Below are 27,828 nucleotides of genomic sequence, written 5' to 3'. Positions count from 1 at the left end.
TCAAATGGGGTTGTACTTCAAGTATGGACCGGGCTTGATTTAATCAAATTAAATTAAGCCTCATAAAAGTCCATTGAACAATAATTAATCAAACGCCCGAAAACTCCAAGGGTACACCCCTTGGATTCGTTTAAATTTTGCATTTAAAATTTTGTTATTATGCGTTTTATTTGTCAATCCCGCAAGAGCTTTCCCGGGCCGTATCACAGATCCCTTCAAGTGGTATCAGAGACCTGTTCGATGTAGGGGCCGATGGTTATGTGTTAACGTACTTTTTACGGCTTTTGAAGCATGTTTCTATCGCTTTTCGTTTATTGGTTATATGATGAAAATGGCTCGTTCATTTTTTGCATTTATGGATGTTTAAAGCATGTGAAAAATTTAAAATTTTTCAGGGTTTATGCTTTATTTTGCTATTTTAAATTAAACACAAAAAAGAAAGAAAATCGCAGCATGAACTGTTGTTGTTGGCTCACAGTGCTCACAAGGGCAGGCCCGCGCCCAGGCAAGGGAGCCTGCGCACAGCCTGGGCCGACACGCACACTACGAACGCAGTAGACAGGGCGGGCGCGCAGGCATCGACGTCAGCACGCACTGCAGGGCAGACAACCGATGGTGGGTTGTTTTCGCCGTTTTTCAAAAATTTGATTTTCTTGAAATTTTCTTCATTATTAATTATGTTGTTCTTTTTCATTTTTTGATAAAATTGAATTTTTCCAAAAATATTAAAATTGCATAACTAATTAGATTTATTATATGCATTGGATGCACATATTTTCTATTAACTTTTAATTGCAAATTACGAATATGTGCTTTCTTTGTATAATTTATTTTCTAATATTGGATATCATGAATTATTGTATTACATAAAATGTATACTTTGAAATGTATTAGTGGATGATCACGAAGCCCACGACCTTTTGTATGTTTATTGGTTGGATTGCTATCTTCTCTCTCCCTCTCGTTTTTAGGCTTGCAATAATAAGACTTGCTATCTCCCTCCTAATGTACTTCTCCTGATTTTTGATTGGGTTTCTTTTTAAATATAATGAGAGTAGTATAGAAAATTTTCGTGAGGTTTTTATTTTTAAGCAAGCCTAGGGAGAAGAAAGTCCATGGAGGAGGAGGCCCACGAAGAAATTACAAGGCCCATCTATATGTTGATGGGTAAAATATTTTGTAATAACATAGGACCACCTTACTAAGCATAAACTCACTGCGGGCTTAGTGGGTCACATAAGTTGGGCTTCATGATCATCCATCCATACATTTCAAAGTATACATCTCATCTAATACAACAATTCATGATATGCAATATCACAAAATAAATTATACGAAGAAAATATAGGTTCGTAATTTGCAATTAACGGACGGTAGAAAATATGTGCATCCAATGCACATAATAAATCTAATTAATTTTACAACTTAAAATTTTTTAGAAAAATCAAATTTTATAAAAAATTAAAAAAATGCATAATTAATAATAAAAAAATTCAAAAAACCAAATTTTCAAAAAACTATAAAAAAGGACTCGGCCGTCGCTCAGTTTGTTGGGAAGGAAAGAGTTGGGAGGGCAAAAGTTTGTTGGGAACTGAGCAGTTTCTTGCTGCCTTGCTGGCCTCTTCTGCTTCTCCTCAACCCCTCGCCTTCCACCCGTCCCTTCTTCTGTCGCTCAATCGCACGAATCGAAGTACAAAGCTCTCCCCACTACTCCACTCCTCCCACTTCTCTCCTGAAAATGAGGCCCCAGCGTCTGAGTTTCAGTGGAGATGGAGAAGGAGAAGACGAAGAAGATAAGCAACAAACTACTCACGAGGCAGACGAAGAAACCAATTCTGACTCAGACTCCAAAAGCGAAGAAGAGGAAAGCACAGCAGCAGTGCCTCCGAAGAAGACCAAGTTGAATCCACCGCGTGAAGAAGAAGGACCCGTATCTGGAAAAGAGGAGTCGGAGTGCTCTTCCCCATCTTCGTCTTCGTCCAATTTCATCATCATGCCTGCCGCAAAACCTAGCGTGAAGAACACCCCTTTCTCTAAGATATTCTCCGAAGAGGATGAAATCGCTCTGCTTAAAGGCCTCGCCGTTTTCTGGGCTGACGGGAGGAACAACAAGTGGACCGAGTTTTACAACTTCATCAAGGACAATCTCCAGCATCAGTTTACCAGAACTCAGGTGTCTGAGGAGATTCGTAGGCTCAAGGGCAAGTTTGAGAACAATTTTAAAAAAGCTCGCGCCAATGGGGACTGGGTTGATTTCTTGGACGCCCATGAATCCGCTGTGTTTGATGTGTCGAAGACACTGTGGGGAGAAGATAAATGCGAAGCTGGGGATAAACATGCTGAAAAAGAAAAGGAGACACCACAAAAGGGAGACAGAAGCAGATTCCAAAAGAAGAGAAAACGGGCTGGGAAAGAGCATGATGCAGACAAAGAGATAATGAAGAACCAAAAAAAAACGGGGAAGATTGACAAAGAGGAGTTTGCTTCTGCGTACCCACTCTTGGTATTGTCTTTGAATGAAAATGGATATCCCAACTTCATCAAGGAGAAATTCCTTTTGATTGGCAGAGAGAAGTTACAGGAGCTGGAAGAGAAGTGGAGGGATGTGAAAGCTGCAGAGCTTAGCCTGGAGCTTAAAAGGATTGATTTGATTAGGAGGGACTTGCACAATCTACTCTGAAGCAAATGAAGGATTTAAGAGACTTTTTGGCTTTTGAACAGGTTTAATATACTGTTGCTGTCCATCTTAGTGTTAGTTTTTAGTTGTTTCTGAATGTTGATATCAGTTATATATGCTGTTTTCTTGAGTTGATGTCTGTTTTTGTGGAAAATTAGATTTGATGGAGTCCTTTTTATGTCTTTGACAGAGTTCTTGTCTTCGAAATTTTAAAGCAGGTTTTCAGATTATTACATAAATTAGGTGCACTTGCCTGTTTGCACAATGAAGTCTTCATGTCATAACTAATAAAAGAGAATCAAGTCACAAGTTAGGAAGCAGATAAAATATTTGCCTCATAGGCAGCAGCAGCTGCACTTAGAATGCACAAATACTATGGCTAAGAATGTCATAAAGAATTCTTAACGAGTTCCCAAGGATGGAGAAAGGGCTAATGCTTCAGTCATACTAGATTATGATCCCAGGTTTACCAAACTACCTTTGGCTTATTAGTTCAGATAAGATTCCAATCTAATATTTCAGAGACAGTAAAAGGTTGAATGGTTAGACAAATTTTATTTTGTTGTTGCATAAGCCACAAACATATGGCCGGTTCTCTTTTTCCCCTTGGCTAAAATCATTAAGGGTGTATTTGGACAGAGATTTGGATTTGAAGTAAGGATTTGGAGAATGGATTTCATGACAATATTATTAGGATGCGAATGCAAGCAGGTTACAAGCAGAACACAGGAGAAGTACATTAAGATGTTTGCATTCTAATCATGAAATATGGCATTGGAACTCTCTAGTCTTGAATGATTACTCTTGCGGTAATTTGATGGTCCCGACATCCTTACTATAAATCCCATCTTGCTGCTGCTGCTGGCCCAAAGAGAATGAAGAAAAATAGTGTAAGTAAATAAGAAAAATAAAGAGAAGGGCAGGGGAACAAGAAGTTAAAGAATGAAACAGTTACATCCCAGAAACATATTTTCAGAGAATCAGATGCATTAGCCAATCAACTGTTCTAACGAAAAAGTGAAAAAGAAAGACAGCGTACAAATTAGAGAATATGTTCTTCGGAGAAGCCGTATTTGACTTAGGAAAAAGGCAGTATTAGATGAACAAAAAAAAACAAGTGCGATTTTTTTCTGTTTTCTGATACATAGACAAATAGATATTTCAAGACATTGTTGTCTATTATTACATCAAGTTTTTGATTCCTTTTGAATGTCTAATTAGCCAATTAAGAACTGAACTTGGGCATGACTGCTTTACAAGCATGCAAAATCCAGCTTGTATTAATGAAAATTTGGTGATCCCAAAGCTCAGCTAAATCTTTTTATAAATGACCTATGCTATCCAAATAATCCACTCTTTAAAATGGATGAACCTGTTCTGACATAATGGAGATTTCTTATAATAGCTATATTTTACTAGGTTGTATTGAAAAACGAATACTTAATTTATGTTTGATCGAGAAATTCAAGAAATAAGCTCCATGAGTTTAAGACTTAAAAAACGCTAACTTTAAACATAGCTGAGCGAATAGAGATTTCCTCTGTAGTCTTAGTAGTTCTTAGCTGTAAGATGGCAACGTATCCTTCCATAAAAGGATCTATGGGAATTTGACCATCAATTTGTTGTTTCAATTAATGTTTCAATATGGTGTTTTCATAACGTCAATTCTAAATCACCTAGTGGTCCTACACATGCACCACCACCTATGCTTGGCCATCCTCAGGTTTTGTATCTAATAACAAGTAAGCATTTTTCAAGTGGTTATGTATCATATGCAATTTCTATTTTGTATCTAACCCTTTAGCATTTACATGTTCTTTTTGTGCCTTATTCAAGTGGACCAACCATTATGAAGGATGGTAAACAATGTCACATTCTCAAACTTGAACACTGCAATGCAATCTGAACAACTCAAGGATAAGGGGAAGAGAAAGAAGTAGACAAAACAAGGCACTTGTTTTTGTGTAGGATGTGAATTTTTATCATGACTAGCCAACATGAATATGTTGCCTTTTTGTAAAGCGAGAAAGATACTTGTTTGATGATTTGTTTTGCCACATTACAAATGTTGTGGATTTTTTGTACATGATGTGCTCTGTTTGGACAGATGACAAATTAAGAAACGTGTGAATGTTAACAACTTTTGTATAAATTATAATTCTAAATATCAATTAAGTTGGCACTTTTGACTGAATTGCAACTCTGTTTTGCTTCTTTTTTTGTTTCTGTCAGAGATAAAGAGAATAAATGGGGGAAAAATTACAATTTTGGTCCCACTAGATCGATACTGTTGTAATTTTGGTCCCACACATTACGGGCTCAGCAATTTTGATCCCCTAGAAAGAAAAACTTTTGCACTTTTAGTCCTAACCCTATTTAAACTGTTATGTGAGGGATGAAAACCCACTTTTGAAAGGTCAAAGGTGGTTTTTCATGGTTTGAAACTCACTAGACTTTTTGAAGGGAATTATATCCTATTATGTCACAATTTGAATGCATCTCACGATAAAATGACAAGTTTTTCCACTAAATTTTGCAAAAAGATGAGCTGCCCAGTTATGAAAGATAAAAAAAAAATGTCTCTGCAATAAAATAAGCTGCACACTTGTGATAAATAAAAAAAATAAGGGTAAATTACATCAACAGTCCCTTATGTTTGACATAATTACAAATACATTTTTATTAAATAAAAAATTATATTTACCCTCCTTGAGGTTTGTCCCATCTAACATTTAACTCCACCGATAGGTTTTCGGTGAATTTATCACATATTATACCCAAAATATCCCTAATAAAATGTTTGACTATTATTTGACCAATTTTGAGACAAAAATGCCCTTTGGACCAAATTGTAATATTTTAAAATATTAAGGGAGTTAAATGTTATGATCTTACATATTTTTTACTTAAATGTAATATATTATTTTTTCTTTGCTAACGTAGCTGTTTTTTGTCCATTGCAGGGATTATCTTATATATTAGGGTGAAGTAAATCCACACCTTTTGAGATTTAGTATAATTGCAAATACGTCCTTGTTAGGTAGGAAATTACATTATCCTCCTTGAGGTTTGTAAAACATTAAAATGCTTGCAAAAAAAAAATCTGCAATACAACGACACCCTTCATTTATCTGGCAAAATAATAAATAAATTTTTAAAAAAGACTAAAAATTCCTTAAACAAAACTTCATTACACTAGAAAAAAAAAAGGCGGAATTTGGGGGCGGGTTTAGGAACAATTTTTTTTTCTTTTGTATCTGGAATGGTTTTCAAGATACCAAACTAATTGGGAGCGGTTTTTGGAACGATTTTGGGACGGTTGGACATCCATCCTTATAAATGGTGTTACAAATACTTAGGAATAGTTCATGCAAGACCATTCCTATTTGGGACGGGCTCCGTAACATTATATGAAAAATATGCAATGGATCTAGTTCCCATAATTAAGAAAGCATATGCAATGATATAGAGTGTTGAGAAACAAAAGCAGGTGGACATGGAACTAACTGATACCATTGAAAATACAACGGTATGTGCAAGGAGGAGCCAAATTTGACAGGAAGAAATATGTTGCTAACAAAAGAACACAATGTTGCACGCATTGTGATAAAACAGGCTATAATAGGGACACATGTTTTAAGCTACATGGACAAGAGAAAACGATATGCAAGATCAGTCAGAGAATTTGCAGCAGAAGTTGGACCTAAGAAGGGTGCTCCAGTATGATAATAAGGAGGATATGTTACAGGAGTTAATCAGATTAATGAAGAGCAATATGCAGGTTGATCAGCCACAAGGAAACCTGGCGAATGTGGATGATTTTGCAGGTATGAATGTTGTTTTTGCTAGATATGGAGCTGAAATTTTATCCTCTTGGATTGTAGATATGAGGGCAACCTATCACATGTGTGCTACCACTTGCATTCTTGATAATCTTTCACCTTTGCTTCACCCTACCTTAGTTCATTTGCCTGACAGTACTACTCAATCACTCACACAGACTGTGCACTCAATGTCGTGTTGTTAGTACCTTCCTTTAAAGTTTAATTTATTATCAGTTCCTAAGCTTTGTTCATCCTCATCTATAGAAGTGTTGTTTTGTTCATCTCATTGCACTTTTCATAATCAGAAGACTAAAAGGGCTCTAGCTGTAGGAACACAATTGGGCAATTTTGTATTTCTTAGACAAATCTTCATTCGGTTCCACTATCATTGATTCATACATCAAGCTAAAAAAATACTTGCTTTACATCTCAAATTTGTAACAGAATGTTATGGCACAGAAGGTTGGGATATCCATTCTGATCCGGCTCGAATTCAGCGATCCCTATATACGAACTCGTCACAGATAGCTAACTCCTCCAAGATCAGATTTTGGGTTTCCAGAGAATAAGACAAGAACAATGAGCTCGTTGGGCACGTCCCCAACAATGACCCTCCTACGCTCAAGTTAGGTTGATCGAGAGATGAGTAAGCGATCACAAAGTTCGATCTCAATAAATGCAGAACAGTTACCTTTAATTACGGTGTTTCAGGTCTATTTATAGAGCACAGCTGGATATTGTTGACTGGGCCACGTGGCCTTATCCTACTGGCTCGCGTCCAGATCGGACGACTGTGATTGTCCGGGTCTTCAAGGCTGTTATTCGGATCGGGTCGGGTCCTCTACGACCCGCCCAACAGAAGAGGCGCGGATCCTCTAGAGAAAGGACATTAATACCCTTAATGAAGAGTGTTTTTGTCATTTCCTAGCATATTGCAGCAGATACCCATCATTACTCCCTCACTTATTCAAAGTGCAATTTATTGCTTTTGAAGAAGTAGAACGGTTGCATCCATCGATCTCGCACTTCTGACGAACACGTGGCATCATCCGGTGACCTTGTCTGTGGCGCGCTTCCCCAAAAAAGTGAACCTATAAATACACCATTCATTCAAACATTTCCCCCCCCCCCCCACACATAAGCTTTAGCGACCAGTGCTTATAACTTCGAGTTCGCGTTCGATCTTCAGCTTCCAGAGCCATCCTGTTCTAAGGTACGATGTCTTCCAGCTTTAGTTCAAATTCTGGTTCGAGCTCTGGCTCCGGGTCGTCTGCGACCCCTTCTAGGTCTGCTCATGGTTCCTTTTCTACCTCTCCAAAAAGGAACAAAAAGTTCTAGATTTCCAAAACTCTTGATAAACAAGCTGGGCCTTCTACCCTTGAAATATTCCAAGATAGGCTCGCTAGGAATCCTTGGGAAGCTGTAGTCAGTAGTGTCAGAACCCCTATTCGCAAGATTAGGGAAAAATATTACATACCCCCTAAGTACGAGATTATCATTCGTAGGGCTTTCGATCGCATGCACCATCCTCCCCCTGGTTTCTGTGCCTTTTCTATCTAACATCTCGACGCCGAGTTGAGGTTCCCTTTAGCTCCTCTTCTATCCGCAATTTTGAATAAACTAGAGATATGCCCTATGCAGATTTCTCCCAACTCTATTACTCATATTGTTCTTTTTGTCGTAATAATGCAATATTTGGGTGTTGAACCCAGTTTTGATAACTTCTGGAGTTTATACTCTTTCACCTCTTCCAAACGATCAGGTGATAGGGGTTTCTTCTACCTTTCTGCCAAGCCTGATTGTAGATATCTGGGTACTTTAAAATCGAACGCAGAGGCCTGGTTAGAATTGTTCGACCACCAACCCGTATTTGGCCTTTTAAAATGGAATGGAGTAAATATAAACCTGTTCCCAAGACAAGTGGAGGGGGGCTGGAGGGCGATCAAATAAATAGTTTAACCTCTTATAAGTACGACCCCAAGAAGCTTCTCACTGAGAAGGTTTTGCGACTGTCTGGGCTCTCCAACGCCCCTCCACGTCGAAGAGTCATTAGGTGATCTCTTTTTCTCGTACGACGCATTACCTTATCATTCTGTTTGAGTTCGCTTACATACCTCTGTTTTGCAGATAGTATAATCATGAGCTCTCGTTACACTCTACGGCTGAAGGCGGCCGAAAATAAGTTGAAGGCCATGGGAAACAGGTCGCACCTCCTGCAGATCCCCCTTCGAGCTCACCTATACAAGCCCCTTCGCGAGCCCCTGTGCCTGCAAACCCTACTGACCATCATCCTATTCAGGTCAACAGCGAGGAGACGCCCCCTCTTCCTCTGCATGGATACAACTCTTCTGACTTAGAACTGAATCTCGACGATCTGAGCGGCGATCAGGGGGGTGTACTTGAGAAGCACGACCGCGATAGTGGAGAAAAGAAAAAACGGAAGTGGGCTTCGCACAAGCACGGGCATGGGGATGAGGCAAGAGATAAAGAGCCAACAGGACCTTCTGGGTCTTCGAAACCCTCAAAGTCCCATCGATCCAAATCATTGAGCAGGATGGCCAAGGAAGCTGCAGTTAAGGCCGAACAGGCAGATAAACGCGAAAGGTTTCCGCAGTTAGAACAACTTGCCTCTTGCTGGGAAGAGACCAAGGAGGCATTGAGAGGCGATCAGCCCCATCCGTCTGAACAGAATGGAGATCGGATGGCTCCGAGGTGGAACAACTCTTCTAGTTCTATCCTTTTGTCAAAAAGCAGGAGGGGAGTCCTTCGAGCTGTACGACTCTTTCACCTCTCTCCATGATCAGAGCTCCTTAGCAGCAAACAATCCCCTCAGGGTCGAGGAATATGGGGTTCATGCTCAGCTACAGGTAATCTCATAATTTTTACTGCAGTTTTGGTATTCGACTCTAAACAATTTTGATCAATATTGTAGGCATTGACGTTCTTCCGGAGCCTATGCATGAAATGCACGACCTATCGCAAAAACCACATTTTGTCCGATAGGAAGGTGAAGGAGCTCCAAGCACAACTGGCTGATAGGGATAGAACGGATCGAGCTCATGTGGAGGAGATGCAGACTTTGCTCGAGAAACTCCGGGTTTTGGAAAGGCGAGCTTGCAGCTGCTAACAAGGACAAGGAGGTCGCCCTATCAGAAGGTCGGAAAGAAGGGTTTGAGGCTGGCAAGGAGGTCCGGCTGGTCGGGGGCCATAAGAAGGGATTTGATGAAGGCCAGGCCGGTCGCATTTCACTGGAAGAGCATCACCAGATTTTAGCGAGCTCCTGTATGGTTGTTGTCTACGACTTCTTGAAGACGGACACTTTCAAGACTGCTGTTGAGATCAAGTCTACTGACTCTTTCACCAAGGGCTATAAGACGTGTGAGGCTCAAATTAAGAAACTTGGTGGATTTCAGGAGTCTTTTAATCGCAGCCAAATGGATATCACGCTCGATGGCGACCTTCAACCCTATCCTGATGAACCCGATCTTGAGGAGGATAAGTTTGCAGCTTTGAGGGAGGGGCTAGAAGCCGACGACTGATGTGATCAGGGGCTTGGTTCATTTAGACAATTCTTATTGATACACTTGTCAATGACATACTTGTAATTTTTTTACGGCTGGTTTTGAAGGGCATGATTTTTTGATGTTGTCCTGTACATGATGCTTCATTAATGAAAGAATAGATCTTTTGACAGCTCGTGTATTGATGCCTTTTACTTCTCATCGGTCTTCCTCGGGTGCTCTTTTTTCTCAGATAGTGTGTGTTCTTGTTGAACGCCTCTTTTTCAGATAGCACTGCAGGCTGCGTCTTTTTCAGATCGCAGTTTGTTGAACGCCTCTTTTTTAGTTGGCGTGTGAAGTGCATCTTTTTCAGATTGCAGTTTGTTGAACGCCTCTTTTTCAGTTGGCGTGTGAAGTGCATCTTTTTCAGATCGCACTGCAGGCTGCGTCTTTTTCAGATTGTAGTTTGTTGAACGCCTCTTTTTCAGTTGGCGTGTGGCGTTTGGAAGAATTCGGCAATAGGTAATACCAAGCATAAGATAAGCATAATTTTTGAATCAATGTAACACGAAAAGACAAATTGGCTTCTTGGAATTTCTCAAAAGGGATTACAAAAAGGGATTACACTTTGTACAAGTCCTTTCAGATATTATCATATGTATTAATGACTGTTTCTGATACAAAAAATGCGACCTTCCTAACCTTGGATGTGAACTTTCAAACTGACTTCATTAATGCGATCTTCGTATTTTGTGGCCTTTCACAGGCTCCTTTAGGTGTCCTCAGACGGTCAATTGGCCTTTCATAGGCACCAGAAATGCGACCTCTCCGCAGTTGATGGCCTTTCACAGGCTCCTTGAGGCGTCTTCGGACGGTTGATTGGCCTTTCACAGGCACCAGAAATGCGATCCCTCCGCAGTTGATGGCTTTTCACAGGCTCCTTAAGTGCGACCTCTCCGCAGTTGATGGCCTTTCATAGGCTCCTTAAATGTGATCTCTCCGCAGTTGATGGCCTTTCACAGGCTCCATAATAAGCGCTCTCCAGCTAGTTGACGGCCTTTCACAGGCTCCATAAATGCAATCTCCCTTCACACATAGAACTTTTTCAAGATCTGGATATTCCATGGTCGCGGCAAGTTTCGTCTCTGCATATCTTGCAACTTGTACGTACCTTTTTTCCTGATCTTGGTGACTTTGTATGGCCCCTCCCATGGCGATTCCAATTTTCCAACGTGTTTGGAGGCCTCCACTTTCTTTAACACAAGATCTCCCACTTCTAGCTGCCTTGGTCGAACCCTTCAATCATGATTTTTCATCATTAACCCCTTGTGGTGCAAGATTCGGGCGTATGCCGCATCTCTCTTCTCTTCGATCACTGTAAGGTCGAAATTCTACTCACCTTGGTTAGAACTAGGGTCGTAAGATGTGATCCGTTGGGACTCCTCTCCTACCTCCGTAGGAATTATAGCATCCGTCCCGTATACCAGGAAAAATGGGATCTCGCCTATAGCAGCTCGCGGAATTATGCGGTAAGCCCATAGAACTCTTGGCAGTTCGTCTACCCATGATCCTTTATTTTCTAGTTGTGTTTTCAAGTGTTGTAGGATCGTTCTGTTAGTCACCTCCGTTTGCCCATTGGCCTGCGGATTCGCGACCGCCGTGAAGTGCTGTTCGATCTTGAGCTCATTGCACTATTCTGTAATCTTTCTTCCCTGAAATTGGGTGCGATTATCAGAAATTAAAATTCTGGGTTTTCCGAACCTGCAGATGATGTTCTTCCAAATGAAGTTAATGACTTCTCTCTCGGATATCTTGGCCACGGCCTCCGCTTCGACCCACTTGGAAAAGTATTCGACCGCTACAATGATGAATTTCTTTTGAGCTTGTGCAGGGGGGAAAGGTCCCACGATGTCTATTCCCCACTGGTCGAACGGACAAGCTATTTTGATCGGCTCCATTGAGATCGCTGGTTGGTGTATCAGGGATGCATATTTCTGATAGCTTTCGCACTTCTTCACCAGGTCATTGGAATCTTTGACCAATGTGGGCAAGAAATACACCTGTCGTATGATCTTCTGAGCCAGCGATCTCGCACCTGAATGGTTCCCACAGCTCTCTTCGTGGATTTCGCGCATCACGTACAAGGCTCTCTCCTCGTCTAAGCATTTCAGGAGAGGCCCATCCAGTGTTCGCTTGTACAGTTGCCCCGACAACATAGTGAATCGTGTAGCTCGGAATTTCACTCTTTTCGCCGCAACGGGATCGGTAGGCAAGATGTTGTTCTCCAAGTATTTAATGATTTCATCCTTCCACGACTCGGCTTCGGAGACTACTTGCACCTCCATTCTGCTTGCTAGGGCTGATCGCTCACGCACCAACGCTGTTATTCTACGATCTCTAATCCCATCCATTGCGGCCCCAAATTTGGATAAGGCATCCGCTTTGTCGTTTTCTGTTCTAGGCACCTGTAAAATAGAACATTTGTTAAGTTTGCTCATTAATTTTTGTACGATCTCCTTGTAAGATGTCATCGTCCTTTCCCTAGTTTCTTACGTTCCTTCAATTTACAATGCAATTAATTGAGAATCTGTGAAAACCTCCAGGTCTTTGGAACCAGCTTCATATGCAAGTTCTAATCCCAAGATGAGTGTTTCATATTTTGCCTCATTATTGGTTACAGGAAAAGACAAGCGAGCTGCCACCTCGATCTCTACTCCCTTGGGCCCTTGAATCAATATGCCCGCTCCTCCATTGTTGGCATTGAGGAACCATCCACATGCAACATCCATTTCGAGCCCTGCTCTTCAGCAGCTAGAGGTGATTTCAGGTCGCTAGATAGCTCCGTCACAAAGTCTGCCAGCACTTGTGCTTTCTGTGCAGTCCTGGGCTGATAGTCAACGTCATACTGTCCCAATTCGACAACCCATTTGATCAATCGGCCTGAGGCCTCGAGTCGCGACATCACGTGTTTTAGGGGGTGATTTATCAATACCACCACTTTGTGCGATTGAAAGTAAGGTCGCAACTTTCGAGCCGTTACTACTAAGGCGAGCGCTAACTTTTCTATCTCTGAATACTTCGATTCAACGCCTTGGAGCATCTTGCTAACATAATATATTAGATTCTGATTACCGGCTTCTTCCCGCACCAAAACCGAACTGACTGCATTCTCCGATATGCCGAAGTACAATAACAGGGTTTCTTCTTCCTTTGGATTTGCTAGTAGGTGGGGTTTTGTCAGATACTCCTTTAACTCTTGTAGCGCTTTCTCGCATTCCTCAATCCATGCGAAGTTTTTCGATTTCCTGAAAACCTTGAAGAAAGGTAGGCTTCTATCTGCCGATCGAGAAATAAACCTGCTCAATGATGCGATCTTTCCAGTTAGCTTATGCACCTCTTTGATCGTAGTTGGTGATCGCAAGTTCATTATGGCTTAGATCTTTTTCGGGTTAGCCTCAATTCCTCGTTCGCTAACCATGTACCCCAGAAATTTTCCGCCTCCTACTCCAAAGGTGCACTTGTTTGGATTCAGTTTCATTCCGTACGACCTCATTATACTGAACGCTTGTGCGAGGTCCTCAAGGTGATCCTGCGATCTCCTGCTTTTGACCAGCATATCATCAACGTATACTTCCATTGTTTTTCCTAGTAGGTCACCAAACATCTTGTTAACCAGTCGTTGATATGTTGCGCCCGCATTCTTCAGACCGAATGGCATCATGTTGTAGTAATAGATCCCCTTGTCGGTGATGAATGAGGTCTTATCTCTGTCATCCTCGGCCATGTGGATTTGATGATACCCCTGATAGGCGTCCATCATCGAAAACATTTCGAACCCGATTATTGAGTCTACCATCATATCGATCCTCGGCAGGGGGTATGGGTCCTTTAGACAGGCTTTATTTAGATCTGTGAAATCAACACACATGCGCCATTTTTTCAAGAATTTGGGGACAAGCACCACGTTTGAAAGCCAATTCGTATACTGAATTTCAGACACATACCCGGCTTTAAGAAATATGTCGATCTCCTATCTGATGATTTCCTTCTTATCGTTCCCAAACGACCTCTTCTTCTGCTGTACAGGTCGGGCCCCCAGGTCGACGTTCAAACGATGCACAATGACCTCTGGGTCGATCCCTGTAAAATTCGAAGGATTCCAAGCGAACAAGTCCATGTTCTTTCTCAAAAAATCTATCATGGTCATCTCTCTATCCATGTTCGCCCCAATTCTGGTAGTTTTGTCGGGTTCTTCAGGCACGAGCTGCACAACCTTATATTCATCGCTGGGCTTCAAGTGTTCTGGCTCATAGGGTCGATGTTCAGCATCTTCCTTGATCTTCCTTTTCTTCTGTTCGGACTCCCCTTTTAGTGATAACTTGTAGCATTTTTTAGCCTCCTTTCGGTCGCATGACACCTCTCCAATCCCGTACTCTATGGGGAACTTCATCTTCATGTGATAAGTGGAAATGACTGCTCGGAATGAATTCAGCCTTGGTCTACCCAGGATAACGTTGTAAGCGAACGAAGTATCTACTACCAGAAATTTAACCATCAATGTTTTTCTCTTAGGCTCATCTCCCATGGACACGGGTAGCTCGATCGTTCCCAAAGAGGCTACTTCGCTCCCCCCAAAACTGACCAGCGGAGTCTTCACCGGTTCCAACCGAGCATTCTCTAGACCTATCTTGTCAACCACGCTTTTGAAGATGATGTCCGCGGAACTGCCACTGTCTACCCACACCTTGTGAACAGTGAAATTTGTTATGTCCAACCGGATGAACATTGGATCATTCATATCTCCGCTTTCTTCTGGCTTGTCTGAGCTATCAAAGGAAATGGCTTCTTCCTCTTCAACTTTTGGCACGAACTCTCTTCCTCTGCCCGAGCTCATGGTTCTAGAACATCTCTTCCTGGTCCTGCTCGAATCACCCGAACTCGAGCTCCCTGCAATGGTGTAGATCACCCCTTTGGTTGGTTCATTGTTCCCGCTGGGTGGGGCTTTTTCCGTTTTTGAAGGGCCAGGATTTCGATCCCGGCTTCTCGACCTACTCCTCATCGTCTCCTTACTAATCTTGCAGTTTGGGGGAACCCGATCCTGGAAGTATCCCTGTCTAACCAACCTCTCAATCTCGTTCGTAAGTTGGAAACATTCCTCCGTGTTGTGCCCCCTCTCGCGATGAAATCTGCAATGTTTGTTAGAAAATTTTTTAGATGGGGCATACCTGGTGTGCCTTGGCCATTTCAGAACGTCTGCATTTTCGACCTGTACGTGTGTTCGCGCTCTCTTCGTTCAGAATCCTTCATCGCGTTCACCTCTTCCTCCTCTATGCACTTCTGAGCTAAAGCCATTAACTGCTCAACATCCCTCGGAGGGTCGCGAGCGAGCGCAGATGTGAAGGGACCTTTCCTCAACCCGTGACTCGAAATACTTAAGATCATGTCAATCCTCAATTCTTGCACCTCCAACGTCTCATTATTGAACCTCCCCAAGAAGTTCTTCAAGGTCTCCTCTTCCCTCTATCGGATGTTGAACAGATAGGTTGCCGACCTCTTCTGTTTCTTTTTGCTTGCACAATGAAAATTGAACTTTTGTACCAGCTGTTCGTAAGATTCAATGCTTCCCCGGGGCAAATTTGTGAACCATTCTTGTGCCTTTCCCGTGAGCATAGTTGCGAACAATTTTGCCATGATAGGACCCGGTTGTCTGTATAAGTTTATCACCATTTCAAATGCAGGCACATGCTCCTGCGAATCCTTCATTCCGTCGTACCTCTGCAAATCAGGTACTCTAAAACCCGGTTCGACTGTTTGAACCAAAATGTCATTATTGAAAGGGGAATTCTTGTTGTGTGAGACTATCTCTCCTCGTTTCTTCAACTCATCGATTTGTTTGTTCAAGCTCTCTATCTGTCTTCCCACGCTCTCGACCTCTGCCCGCGATATCACAGGTTCTCTTCTCTTTGTTCGAATATGACTGTTGGATCCAGCTTCCGATGAAGCCGGTCGTTTACTCCGGCGTTCCTGCTCACTATGCTCCCTCGACTCTCTACGGGGCTCAGTATTTTTGAATAGTTGCCTCCTAGCAGTTTCTTTGACTACTGGGGTCGCAGTTCTTCTCTCATATACTACAATAGCATTCCGACTCGCTTCTTCTATCATTCTTTGCAATTCATCTTTTGTTATTTGTATCGTAGGTCCTCCTTTCCTAGGCGTCTCTTCTTCCCCGGCGTTTCTCCTCGATGAACCTTCCATGATGATACTTCTTAGATGTTCCCACAGACGGCTCCGGCACGAATTCACCGATCCCTATATACGAACTCATCACAGATAGCTAACTCCTCCAAGATCAGATTTTGGGTTCCCTGAGAATAAGACAAGAACAATGAGCTCGTCGGGCACGTTCTCGACAATGACCCTTCGACGCTCAAGTTAGGTTGATCGAGAGAAAAGTAAGCGATCACATAGTTCGATCTCAATAAATGCAGAACAACTACCTTTAATTACGGCATTTCGGGTCTATTTATAGAGCACAGCTGGATACTGTTGACTGGGCCATGTGGCCTTATCCTACTGGCTCGCGTCCAGATCGGACGACTGTGATTGTCTGGGTCTTCAAGGCTGTTATTTGGATCGGGTCGGGTCCTCTGCGACCCGCCCGACAGAAGAGGCGCAGATCCTGTAGAGAAAGGACATTAATACCCTTAATGAAGGGCGTTTTTATCATTTCCTAGCATATTGTAGTAGATACCCATCACATTCATTCTTGTACTCAAGCGTGTTCCAGAAATAAAAGAAATTGGTCCTGTACACGATGTTGATTGTGTTGGGATTTTTTTTTTTTTTGTGGAAACCCATAGAATTGTAGATACATTTCTATTGCCAACATCCATTTTCATTTGCCTTGAAAAGCATCCAATTCAATATTTAATGTAATGAAACAGTTTTTCAAAATCAACCTCAAATTGCAATTGGTTGAGATGAAACAACAATTTTTGTTCAAAATCATCTTCCGGTTTTGGATGGGGACTCATGGCCATTAATTTTGTCTTCATTGCTGTTTTTAATTGCTGAATTTTTAAAGCCTACATAAAGGCTTGTCTCTTCACCATTTGGTACACACCACAAACAACAAACTCACACTTTGAGTTTTCTCTCCCTCTCTCTCTTTCGGCTTCTATATTTTGTTAAAAATTTGAACTATAATGTTTTGATTACTAGCTTTTGAGTGTTTGATTGAGGTGTTCTTCGGTATAGTGCTGAAATCGAAAGAACTATAACCATCTTATCCTGGGAGAAATTACGTTGAACCCAATGCACTTCTGATACGGGGCGTATATTTTATTCAAGGCAAGCAGTAATTCTGCAATTCGGTTAAATTAACGACTTCAATTGTACTGAGAATCGTTACCATACAATTCTCGTTGCAAGTTTTCAGTTTAAATTTCTTGTCATAAATAGCATTTCTAATTGCTTTATGTTATTTGTTCCAACGTGGCTTTAATTGCTTTCGATTTCTAAATCCCATTGTAATATTTCAAAATATCGTTTCGATTGCTTGAAACCAAATATTTTTTCAATAGTCTTGAAGAAAATATACAGGTTTTGAAAAATCAAATTTTGTTGTTGGAACTATTTTGGAAAACGCTATTTTCAAACTCATTTTTTAAAATGTTACTTTTAGTTTCCTAAAATACTAAAGATGGCTAAGCCAATTTCTATTGCAATTTCGATCACACACAAGGTCGACTTGACTGGTTTACCGGACAAGTTTTTGGGCCAGTTTTTCAAACGCTGGCAACAGAGAATGAAAATTTGGTTGACGATGAAAGGACTCTTGTCAGTGATTCAGGTGACCAGACCTGAACCTACTGATACCGATCCCAAAACTGCTGAGATAGCGCAGTGGACAGAAAGGGATGAAATAAGCAGAGGAGCTATTTTGTCAACCTTGTCAAATACGCTCTTCGATGTCTATTATTTCGATTCTTACACTGCTAAGTCTCTGTGGGTTGAGTTTGTCCGAAAATATAATACTAAAGAGCAAGGGCTCGAAAAGTATTCCGTTTCCAAGTTCATGACGTATCAAATGGTTGAGGACTGATCTGTAGCTGAACAGACTCATGAGATTATCAATCTTGAGCATACTCTGGCTGATCCTGAGATGAAGCTTCCCGAGAAGTTTCTGGTCATGTCCATAGTGGACAAATTTCCCAAATCTTGGGAAAATTTTGGCATGACACTCAAGCATCAGAAAGGGAGATTTTCTTTGGATGATCTTATGATTGCTATCTGCATTGAGGAAGAACATAGAAACCAAACGCACAAGATGCATGTTGAACATCAACCAAGGGCCAATCTAATAGTGGGGAAATAGAAAGTGAATAAGATTAACACGAACTCAAAAGCCATCAATAAAAGCCTCCAAAAATAAGAAACCAAAAGTAAACAAACCATGCTGGAACCTGTGGTGGGACACTGGGCCAAGCTTTGTCCTAATAAAAAAGCAAAAACTGGGCAGACAGCTGTCAATATGGTTGTGGGAGGTTGTAGCGGTGCTAGCACCTAAAGAGCAACTCGCGGGTATGTATCTGTATAACCCGAACTCCTGGCTATTTACGAACCATATGATTGGTTGATTGACACTGGAGCGAATGTGCACGTTTGTACTGATAAATCTCTCTTTGTGTCTTATCAGGTCATCAGTGGAAGGACAGTAAGCATGGGGAACTCCAGTACATCTGAAGTATTTGGGATGGAAAGCGTGGACTTGAAAGTTCCTTCAGGGCGCATTCTATCGCTAAAAAGAGTTCATCATGTACCCACTGTCAGAAGAAATATCATTAGTAGTTCTGTAATAGTTAGGGAGAGATATGAGTTGGTTTGCAAATTTAATAAAGTTGTAATTCAGCAATTTGGTATTTTTGTCGGTAAAGGCTATTTAGACGATGGCTTGTTCAAAGTTCGAGTTGATAATAATAAAATTGATATTTCTGATTCTATTATATTGAATGTGGAATCTTCTACTCTATGGCATAGTAGTTTAGTCATTTAAATCTAAATTCGATCAAACGAATGATGAATTTGAATTTAATTCCTAGTCAAAATATTGAACGAAACAATAAATGCCAAGTTTGTGTAGAAGCTAAATAAGTTAGGAAACCCTATCAGTCAATTGAAAGGAATTCGAAAATACTTGATTTAGTTCATACTGATATTTGTGAGTTCAATGGAGTTTTGACTTGGGACCACAAATGATATTTTATCACCTTTATAAATTATTGCAGTAGATACTATAATGTGTTTCTCATAAAAAATAAGAATGAAGTCTTAGATAAATTTATTTTATTTAAAAATGAAGCAGAAACCCAAACTGGTAAGAAACTTAAAAGACTAAGGTCCGATAGAGGAGGAGAGTATGAGTCGAGTAAGTTCAACGAATATTGTCAAACTTTTGGCATTGTTTATGAAGAGACTCCTCCATATTCCCCTTCGTCTAATGGAATAGTTGAACGAAAGGATAGAGTCCCTCTAAAACACAATACGAGTACTCCTTTCGAATTGTGGAAAGGTAGGAAACAAGCCTCAAATACTTTCGAGTGTGGGGGTGCCTAGAAAAAGTGCTAGTCCCATAACACAAACGAAAGAAATTGGGTCCTAAGAGGGTTGATGCTGTGTTCTTAGGCTATGTGGAGACAAGTTATACCCTAATATTTCTGGTTATTAAATAAAAAATTCCAAGCATTGAGGTCAACACAATAGTTGAATTTCGTTATGCAGTACCTTCAAATATTTCGCCTGATGATTCACTTGCCTCCACATCTATTTCTGAACATGTGGAAAAGATGTCAAATGTAGGGGTTAGCCCTAGTAGTTCTAATCAGACTCATGAGAAGTTAGATGAACCTAAACGGAGTAAGAGAGCTAGGATTGTCAAGAATTTTGAAAGTGACTTTGTCACTTACGACATCGAGGATGATCCGATCACTTTCAAAGATGCTATGGCTTCTGAAGAAGCCAAGCAGCGGAAAGAAACTGCCAAAAGTGATATGGACTCCATTGTTTCCAATGGAACGTGGGTGTTAGTCGATCTTCCTCCGAGGTGTACTACTATTGGGTAAGTGGATCTTTAAAAGAAAACTGAAGCCTGATGGGACCATAGATAAGTTTAAAGTCAGATTGGTGGCTAAAGGGTTTAAAAAAAAGGAGGGAATAGACTATTTCGATACCTATTCTCTAGTAGCTCGATTGACTACAAATTCGGGTGCTTATAGCACTTGCTTCGGTTTATAATCTCCCGATTCATCAGATGGATGTGAAAACAACCTTCTTGTATGGTGAACTCGAGGAATAAATTTACATGGATCAGCCTGAGGGTTTTGTAGCTCATGGTAACGAGCATAAAGTTTGTAAACTTGTTAAGTCTCTATATGGATTTTAACAAGCACCTAAATAGTGGCATGAAAAGTTTGAAAAAACTATTCTTGCGTTGCGTTTGGCTTCACTGTAAATGAGAATGATAAGTGTATATACTGCATGGTTAAAGGAGATAAAATGATAATTCTATGCCTGTATGTAGATGATATTATGTTAATAGGATCATGTCTAAATATTATTATCGAAACCAAGTTATTTTTGAAAAATAAGTTTGAAATGAAGGATATGGGTGAGGCTAATGTGATTCTTAGCATCAAGTTAACTCGTTCAACTGATGGAATAGCCATTTCTCAATCTCATTATGTTGAGAAGATAATTGAGAAATTTGGTTATCAAAACAGTAGAATTGCTAAAACACCATATGATCCTTCTGTAGCTTTATTAAAAAATGAAAGTGGTGTTTTAGTTGCACAGCTAACGTATTCCCAAATTATTGGGAGCTTACAGTATCTGGCAAATGGCACGAGACCGAATATATCCTTTTCTATCTCTAAGCTGGCTAGATACACTAGTTGTCTTGACAAAACCCATTGGAGTGCTTTGGATAGAGTACTACGGTACCTAAAGGGCACGGTATTACTGGCTATACATTATGAAAAATTCCCTGCTGTTCTTGAGGGATATAATGATGTTAGCTGGATAGCCAAAAACTTTGGGAGTAATGGGTGTTCAGGATATGTGTTTACCTTAGGTGGGGGCGCAGTCTCCTGGAAGTCTGCAAAATAGACTTGGTAACCCGGTCTATGTTTGAAGCCGAGTTATGTGCGTTAGATACCACTGGTACCGAGGCAGAACGGGTATTTGGGTTGTTATCACAACTTTCCATTGTAAGTCAGCCTCTTCCACCGATTGTTGTACATTCTGATAGCCAAAACACAATATCAATGTGAGGAGTCGTAAATACAATCAAAAGACCAAACGACACATCCAAGTTAGACTGAAGTCTATAAGGGCATAGTGTCAGACAGAGTAATTGGCATTGACTTTGTGGGAACAAAGGACAATTTGGCTGATCCTTTGACGGAAGGATTGAATCTGTCACATGTTTATAAGTCCAGATTGGGGATGGGACTAAAAACCCATGAGTGATGTATCTATGACGGAAACCCAACCTTTTGAGTGGAGATCCCACAAAGAAGGTTCAACGTGGTATCAACAAGTCGTAAGGGTATGTCAGAGCACCAAACAGACTGATACTTTGGATCTGGAGTCCGTCCCCTGAAATTCTGGAAGGTGCTGCTACTGCAAGTATAGTAATATTTTATCTCCGAATGGGGTCAAGTTTTATAAGACGAGATGTTAACAGTGCATCCCTGGAGACACCCAACTAAGTGAATGTCGTTGTTTGGCCGCAACTAAGGAATTGGGTTATTCCTGAAAGCATTCATGAATAGGATCAGGACACATGCCTAAGTGTCAACCCTAAAGATCAACACAAAGCTGGTGGCTTGTTGTTACTGACAGACGTTATCACACTCACAGGCTTAAATTCAAGGCTTAGTTCCATTTGACCTGATGATAACTGACGTCAAATAACTTAGACAATGATTCAAATCGAAAGGTACCATTGTTGAAAGCAAGTCATGGAAACTTGAGTTCAAATCTATGAGTTTGTGGGGGATTGTTGGGATTTTTTTTTTTGTGGAAACCCATAGAATTGAAGATACATTTCTATTGCCAACATCCATTTTTATTTGCCTTGAAAAGCATTCAATTCAATATTGAATGTAATGAAACAATTTTTCAAAATCAGCCTCAAATTGCAATTGGATGAGATGAAACAACAATTTTTGTTCAAAATCAGCTTTCGATTCTGGATGGGGATTCATGGCCATTAATTTTGTCTTCATTATTGTTTTTAATTACTGAATTTTTTAAGCCTATATAAAGGCTTGTCCCTTCAACCACACCACAAACAACAAACTCACACTTTGAGTTTTCTCTCCCTCTCTCTCTTTCGGGTTCTATATTTCGTTAAAGATTTGAGCTATAAAGTTTTGATTACGAGCTTCTGAGTGTTTGATCGAGGTGTTCTTCGGTATAGTGCTAAAACTGAAAGAACTGTAACCGTCTTATCCTGGGAGAAATTACGTTGAACCCGGTGCACTTCTGATACGGGGCGTATATTTTCTTCAAGGCAAACAGTAATTTTGCGATTCGGTTAAATTAACGACTTCAATTTGACTGAGAATTGTTACGATACAATTCTCGTTGTAAGTTTTCGATTTAGATTTCTTGTCATAAATAGCATTTCTAATTGCTTTATGTATTTGTTCCAACGTGGCTTTAATTGCTTTTAATTTCTAAATTTGATTGTAATATTTCAAAACGTCGTTTCGATTGTTTGAAACCAAAATTTTTTCAAACATATTGCAGTGCCTGTCCTATGGCCAAGCAACACAGACTCCCCTTCACCAACAACATTCATTCTGAGCATATCCTAGACCGTATACACATTGATCCACGGGGATCTTATCACTTACCCTCTCTAACTAGATGTAGTTACTTTCTTACTATTGTAGACGACTTCAGTCGAGCTACACAAACTTTTCTTCTTAAATACAAATCTCATGTTCATCAAACCTTAGCAAACTTCCTCACTATGGTCAAAACACAATTCCAGACCGTGCATTGATAGTCATTATCTACAATTTTAAAAAATATTAACATTCAAAGCACATAATTGTATTTGATTATTGATAAAATGATGTTATTTCGTAAAAGTCATAAAATTTGCATTAATGTCCAAATTTGTCCTAAAATTACATTAAGCTATATTTTGTAAATTGCCTAAAATTATGGTAAAAAAGTTTATTATTGTTGTGAAGGTTGTCATTATTTAAAAATATATAGTTCCCATTGTGCACATATACAAACCGGTCTTTTTTTTTTTTTTAAAACCTGATTCATGATTACAGTAAAACCTCTATAAATTAATAACCTTGGGACCATGAAATTTTATTAATTTAGAGAGATATTAATTTATCGATAAATTAATATTTTATTAATTAAAACAGAGACTTTTTAAATTCAACAAATTTAGTACATATGTATTAAAAATAAATGAATTCATATATGTTTCATTGATTATATTCATGCATCAATCAATTCTTTGTAACTAATTAAATATATTTATGTATAATATCAATTCATTGTATACAATTAACTATTATATTCATAAACGCATGTATCAATTCATTGAAATTACTTAAATATACATGTTTACATTAATTTGTTGCACTTAAATAACTATTATAGCCAATTAAATATATTCATTCATGCTGAATGAAATATATACTATATAAATCTCAATATGAAAATAAAATAATTCATAACAACCCACCATGTCTTCTCATCTAAAAGGCATCATAAAATCATCCATGAATGATCAAATGCGTAAAGCATTACAGACTTCATATTTTAGCAAATTACGGTAATATTTATAATTGTAATATTTATAAATTATTAATTTAGAGTTTTAATGGGACATAGTATTTATAAAGGAATTTTCTGAAAAATTATTATCTTACTATCTTATCGAATTTGATGATTTTTTACAAAGGCCCAACTCGGGACCGGAAGATTTTATTATTTTAGAGAGTTTATTAATTATAAGAGTATTAATTTATAGAGGTTTTAGTGTAGTTAGAAAAGAAGACAAATTTTGTCTTATAACCAATTTATTCATAAAACATACAACATATATGCAATCTTTTTAAAATTACAAATTTTAAAAAGAAATTCTGTAATTTTAAAAAGTTCCATATATATTTTTAAAATTCCAAAAATTCAAAAATATTTCTGAAATTTAAAAACATTGGATTTCTTTTAAAATTACACATTTTAAAAAAAAATTCAGTAATTCAAAAAAGATTCTAAAATATAAAAAAAATTTCTTTTTCTTTTATAAAATTATAGAATTTAAAAAAATATTCAGTTATTTTAAAAAATTGGAAAAAGTTATTTAAATTTTCAGAAATTCGGAAAAATTTTAGAAAAGCTTTAAAGATTTCTGAAATTTAATAAAATTATAGAAATTCAAAAATATTTCAGAAATTTTAAAAAATCTGGATTTTATTTTTAAATTATAAAATTTAAAAAATTTCAGTAATTTTAAAAAATTTCCAAAATTTTTAAAAATTGCAGAAATTTAAAAACTTTTCAGAAATTTAAAAAAAATCTTATTTTATAGAATTTAAAAATAATTTTAGTTATTTTAAAAACTTGGAAAAAAATTATTTAAATTTTCAAAAATTCGGAAAAAATTTCAGAAAAGCTTCCAAAATTTCTGAAATTTAATAAATTTACATAAACTTTTTTAAATGTAATGAAATGTAATTTTTTTAAATTTTTTTGTAAAATTTAACACATTTATCAACAAAAATAACAACAAACATTAAAGTAAATTAAACAAATATTCAAATAAATTAAAAAAATTAGGAGATTGTACTCTTTTGATTTCCATTTCTATATTAAAATTCACAAAATAATTACAGTGGGGAGAGCTACCTCCCTAGAATTTCTAGTAAAGCCATAAACAAGGAGTACTACTCCCTTACAAATAGAGCAACAATAAACATGGAGTACTACTCCCTTACAACAAAATACCCGAACAGGTGTCAAACAAAAATTATGGCGAGTCAAAAAGGAATTTTGTTATCCCATCACGTCGTGGATCGCACAACACCTGCAAATAAAGCTGTACAAAAATGCCAAGTCAGAATGTGTGTAATGTTCCAAAAGGATAATGATTCATTTTGATTTCCATTTCTTAACTAGATTTTGACGAATCATTATTCGGACAGCCGAAATCTACGAAAATTCATTTTAGAAAAAACATAGGAGATTTTTGGTTAAATTAATGATAATGATTCTTCCCTGTTTTGTTACTAAGGAAAAAAATTACTATTTGATACAATATTAAGAGTAAATTACAACAATCTTTTAAATTTGACATAATTATGAATATCTTCTCATTATTTGAAAAAATATAAAGAGCCCATAATTTTAAGAAGCGTCTAACAATTAGTCCAATTCATTAAATATTGTCTATTTTTATAGTGAACCAACCAAAACGTCCATGTGGATTAAGAATTTTAATTTTATTTATTTTTTTTAAAAAAAATTATTTTATGGATTAAGTGGATGATTTTTTTTTATAATATTTCAAAATTTTTCATCCACTTTGTCTGATTCTTTTTATGAATTTTTATTTTTATTTTTTTTAAAAAATACAATAAGGGCAGAATTAATAATTTCATACCTCCATCCAGAAATTACGTCAATTCACAAACATCAGGGGGTATCTATAATTTGTCAAACAATGAGAGGGTGTTTGTAATTATGTCAAATCTCAGGGGAGGCCCTTGTGATTTACCTGATGGTTGGAGGTGGCAGGCGGAGGGCGGAGGTGGGCCAGGGGGCTGGGGAATTGCAGACAAAGAGAGAGAGAAAAAAAATCGATAAGAAGAAAGAGGAGTGGAACGGCCAAGGCCGTTATAAAAATCGTTACTAAGAGAGATACAAAAATTAAAAGATCATTACAAAAGGAATTACAATAATATAGCCATGTAAAAAGCCGTTAAAAATGTTGATATAAATAATGTAGTGTATGGTAGCCGTGTAAAAAATCGTTACAAAGGGTAATACAAACTATGGACACGACATAGTTTTGTGTAGCTGTTACAAAGATTATTCTAAATAATTAATGATGTGGAAACATATCATTGTAGTGGAACAATATAATTTAAATACATTAAAAAAATAAAAAAAATTATTTGACATTGATGTATACACAGTACGCAATAAATTTATATATTCATAAATGTTAGTATTATCTTGATGTAACTGTCATCTTACAGTGTTGAACTGCATGGGTTAATTAGGCCGTCAAAACCACAAACGCAATTCTCCATGTCCCTCTTTTACGATTCACACGGGAAAAGGCTTTGTAGGAGGTAACCTATATCATTCTCATCCAATGAGATCCCCAAGTTATTTTGCCTCATGTCTTCACGTGATCTCAAGGACTCCAAGCAAATCACGCTACTTAGCATCAGGCCCGACCTATCAACCAAACGAATATCTCATCTGCCGCCCCCCACGACTCGTGAGACAGGAAAATAGGAGTATATTCCATTAGTTCACAACAATAGTGTAGCTTTCTTTTCATTCCAAATGTGCCACGACTCATGAGACCACGAATGGGTGAAAGTAGCATCCACACCATATTGTTGTGGATGGAAGGCTTGGATTTAATCAAATCATTTGAATTTCAATCCATTATGGCCCTAATATTTAACTTGGACCATCCAAGTGAGAGTTAAGTTTTGCTATAAGAGAGACCTCATCATTATAAGATCTTGCACGCATCAATTTTAATCATTGAGTATAAACAGATACATTCCAAACACATCATACTCCGTATATTAAAATACACACCACATGCAGAAACAAGCCTAGCACGGCCCTGTTGGATGATCACAAGCCACATTTTGACCCACTGAGCCCGCAGTGAGTCTATAGTCAATCTAGCGTATGACCCTGACTAGTATAAAATAGTAACCCATTATCATTCTAATGGGCCTTCCTCTTTGTTCTTCTTCCGTCGTGAGTTCCGCCGAGCACCGTCCAATAGGCCTAGGCCTTCATGTCTTTGGAAGCTTATATTTATTGAAAATAAATAAACCCCACATTCCTAACTAAACTCATTATAATTGAAATTGGAAACCCGATCAAAAGTCGGGGGAGTACAAAAGGAGGAAAAAAGCAAGCCTTATTATTTCAAGGACAAAAAGCGAAAAAAGGAATTAAAACAAAGAGGCACGCAGGCCTCACCCAACATAGTACTAAACCATGCAATTCGGCCAATGGGCTCCGTGATCATCCCCATTGTTTATCCAATAAACAATAATTAACATATTTGTATCAAATATAAACATGTTATACAAATGAATACAATCCATGTATTTGACCATAGATATCCAATATCTAACACCAAAAACATAGTTAAATGCAGAAAATAAGGTACTAATAACGCAATTAAAAAATGAATATCAATCAACATCCAATTTATATTTTTTTTGTTTGCATGGAAATCATTTTCAAATTAATTTAAGGCACAATTTAATTTTATAAAAATTTAATTTAATCAAAATTAAAATTAGTCAGAACAAATAATTTCAGAAAAATTGCAGAAAACATGAAAATTCAATTTTTGGGAAAAATGACACCAAAAGGCCTAGCGGTTTGGACAGCAAACGGTCGTCTGCTGCTGCCCGCATACTGCCCAGCCGGCACGTACGCTAGCGGGCGCGCGCACGCCACTGCCATACAACTCCATTTTTTAATTTTTTTTGAATTTATACAATTAAAAACTGAAATAAAATCA

The 27,828-nt window shown here is 38.5% G+C and overlaps 2 protein-coding genes across 2 annotated transcripts; both read left to right on the top strand.

Annotated features, from left to right (window-relative positions):
• Positions 1-1,560: 1,560 nt before the first annotated feature.
• Positions 1,561-4,761, top strand: LOC148788428 (STOREKEEPER protein-like). Its single transcript, XM_088879486.1, has 2 exons — positions 1,561-2,721; positions 4,514-4,761. The coding sequence occupies exon 1, from the start codon at positions 1,739-1,741 to the stop codon at positions 2,678-2,680; it is 942 nt and encodes a 313-aa protein (XP_088735612.1). The 5' UTR covers positions 1,561-1,738; the 3' UTR covers positions 2,681-2,721; positions 4,514-4,761.
• A 15,902-nt stretch (positions 4,762-20,663) lies between these two features.
• Positions 20,664-21,164, top strand: LOC148788427 (secreted RxLR effector protein 161-like). Its single transcript, XM_088880071.1, has one exon. It carries the CDS (start codon positions 20,664-20,666, stop codon positions 21,162-21,164), a length of 501 nt encoding a protein of 166 aa, XP_088736197.1.
• Positions 21,165-27,828: the final 6,664 nt, after the last annotated feature.

The sequence above is a fragment of the Sesamum indicum genome, linkage group LG4, assembly GCF_026168435.1.
Source record: "Sesamum indicum cultivar Baizhima isolate 11 linkage group LG4, ASM2616843v1, whole genome shotgun sequence".
Taxonomy (NCBI): Eukaryota; Viridiplantae; Streptophyta; class Magnoliopsida; order Lamiales; family Pedaliaceae; genus Sesamum; species Sesamum indicum.
Note: the sequence above shows the minus strand (reverse complement) of the source record. Positions and strands in the feature narration are given on the sequence as shown.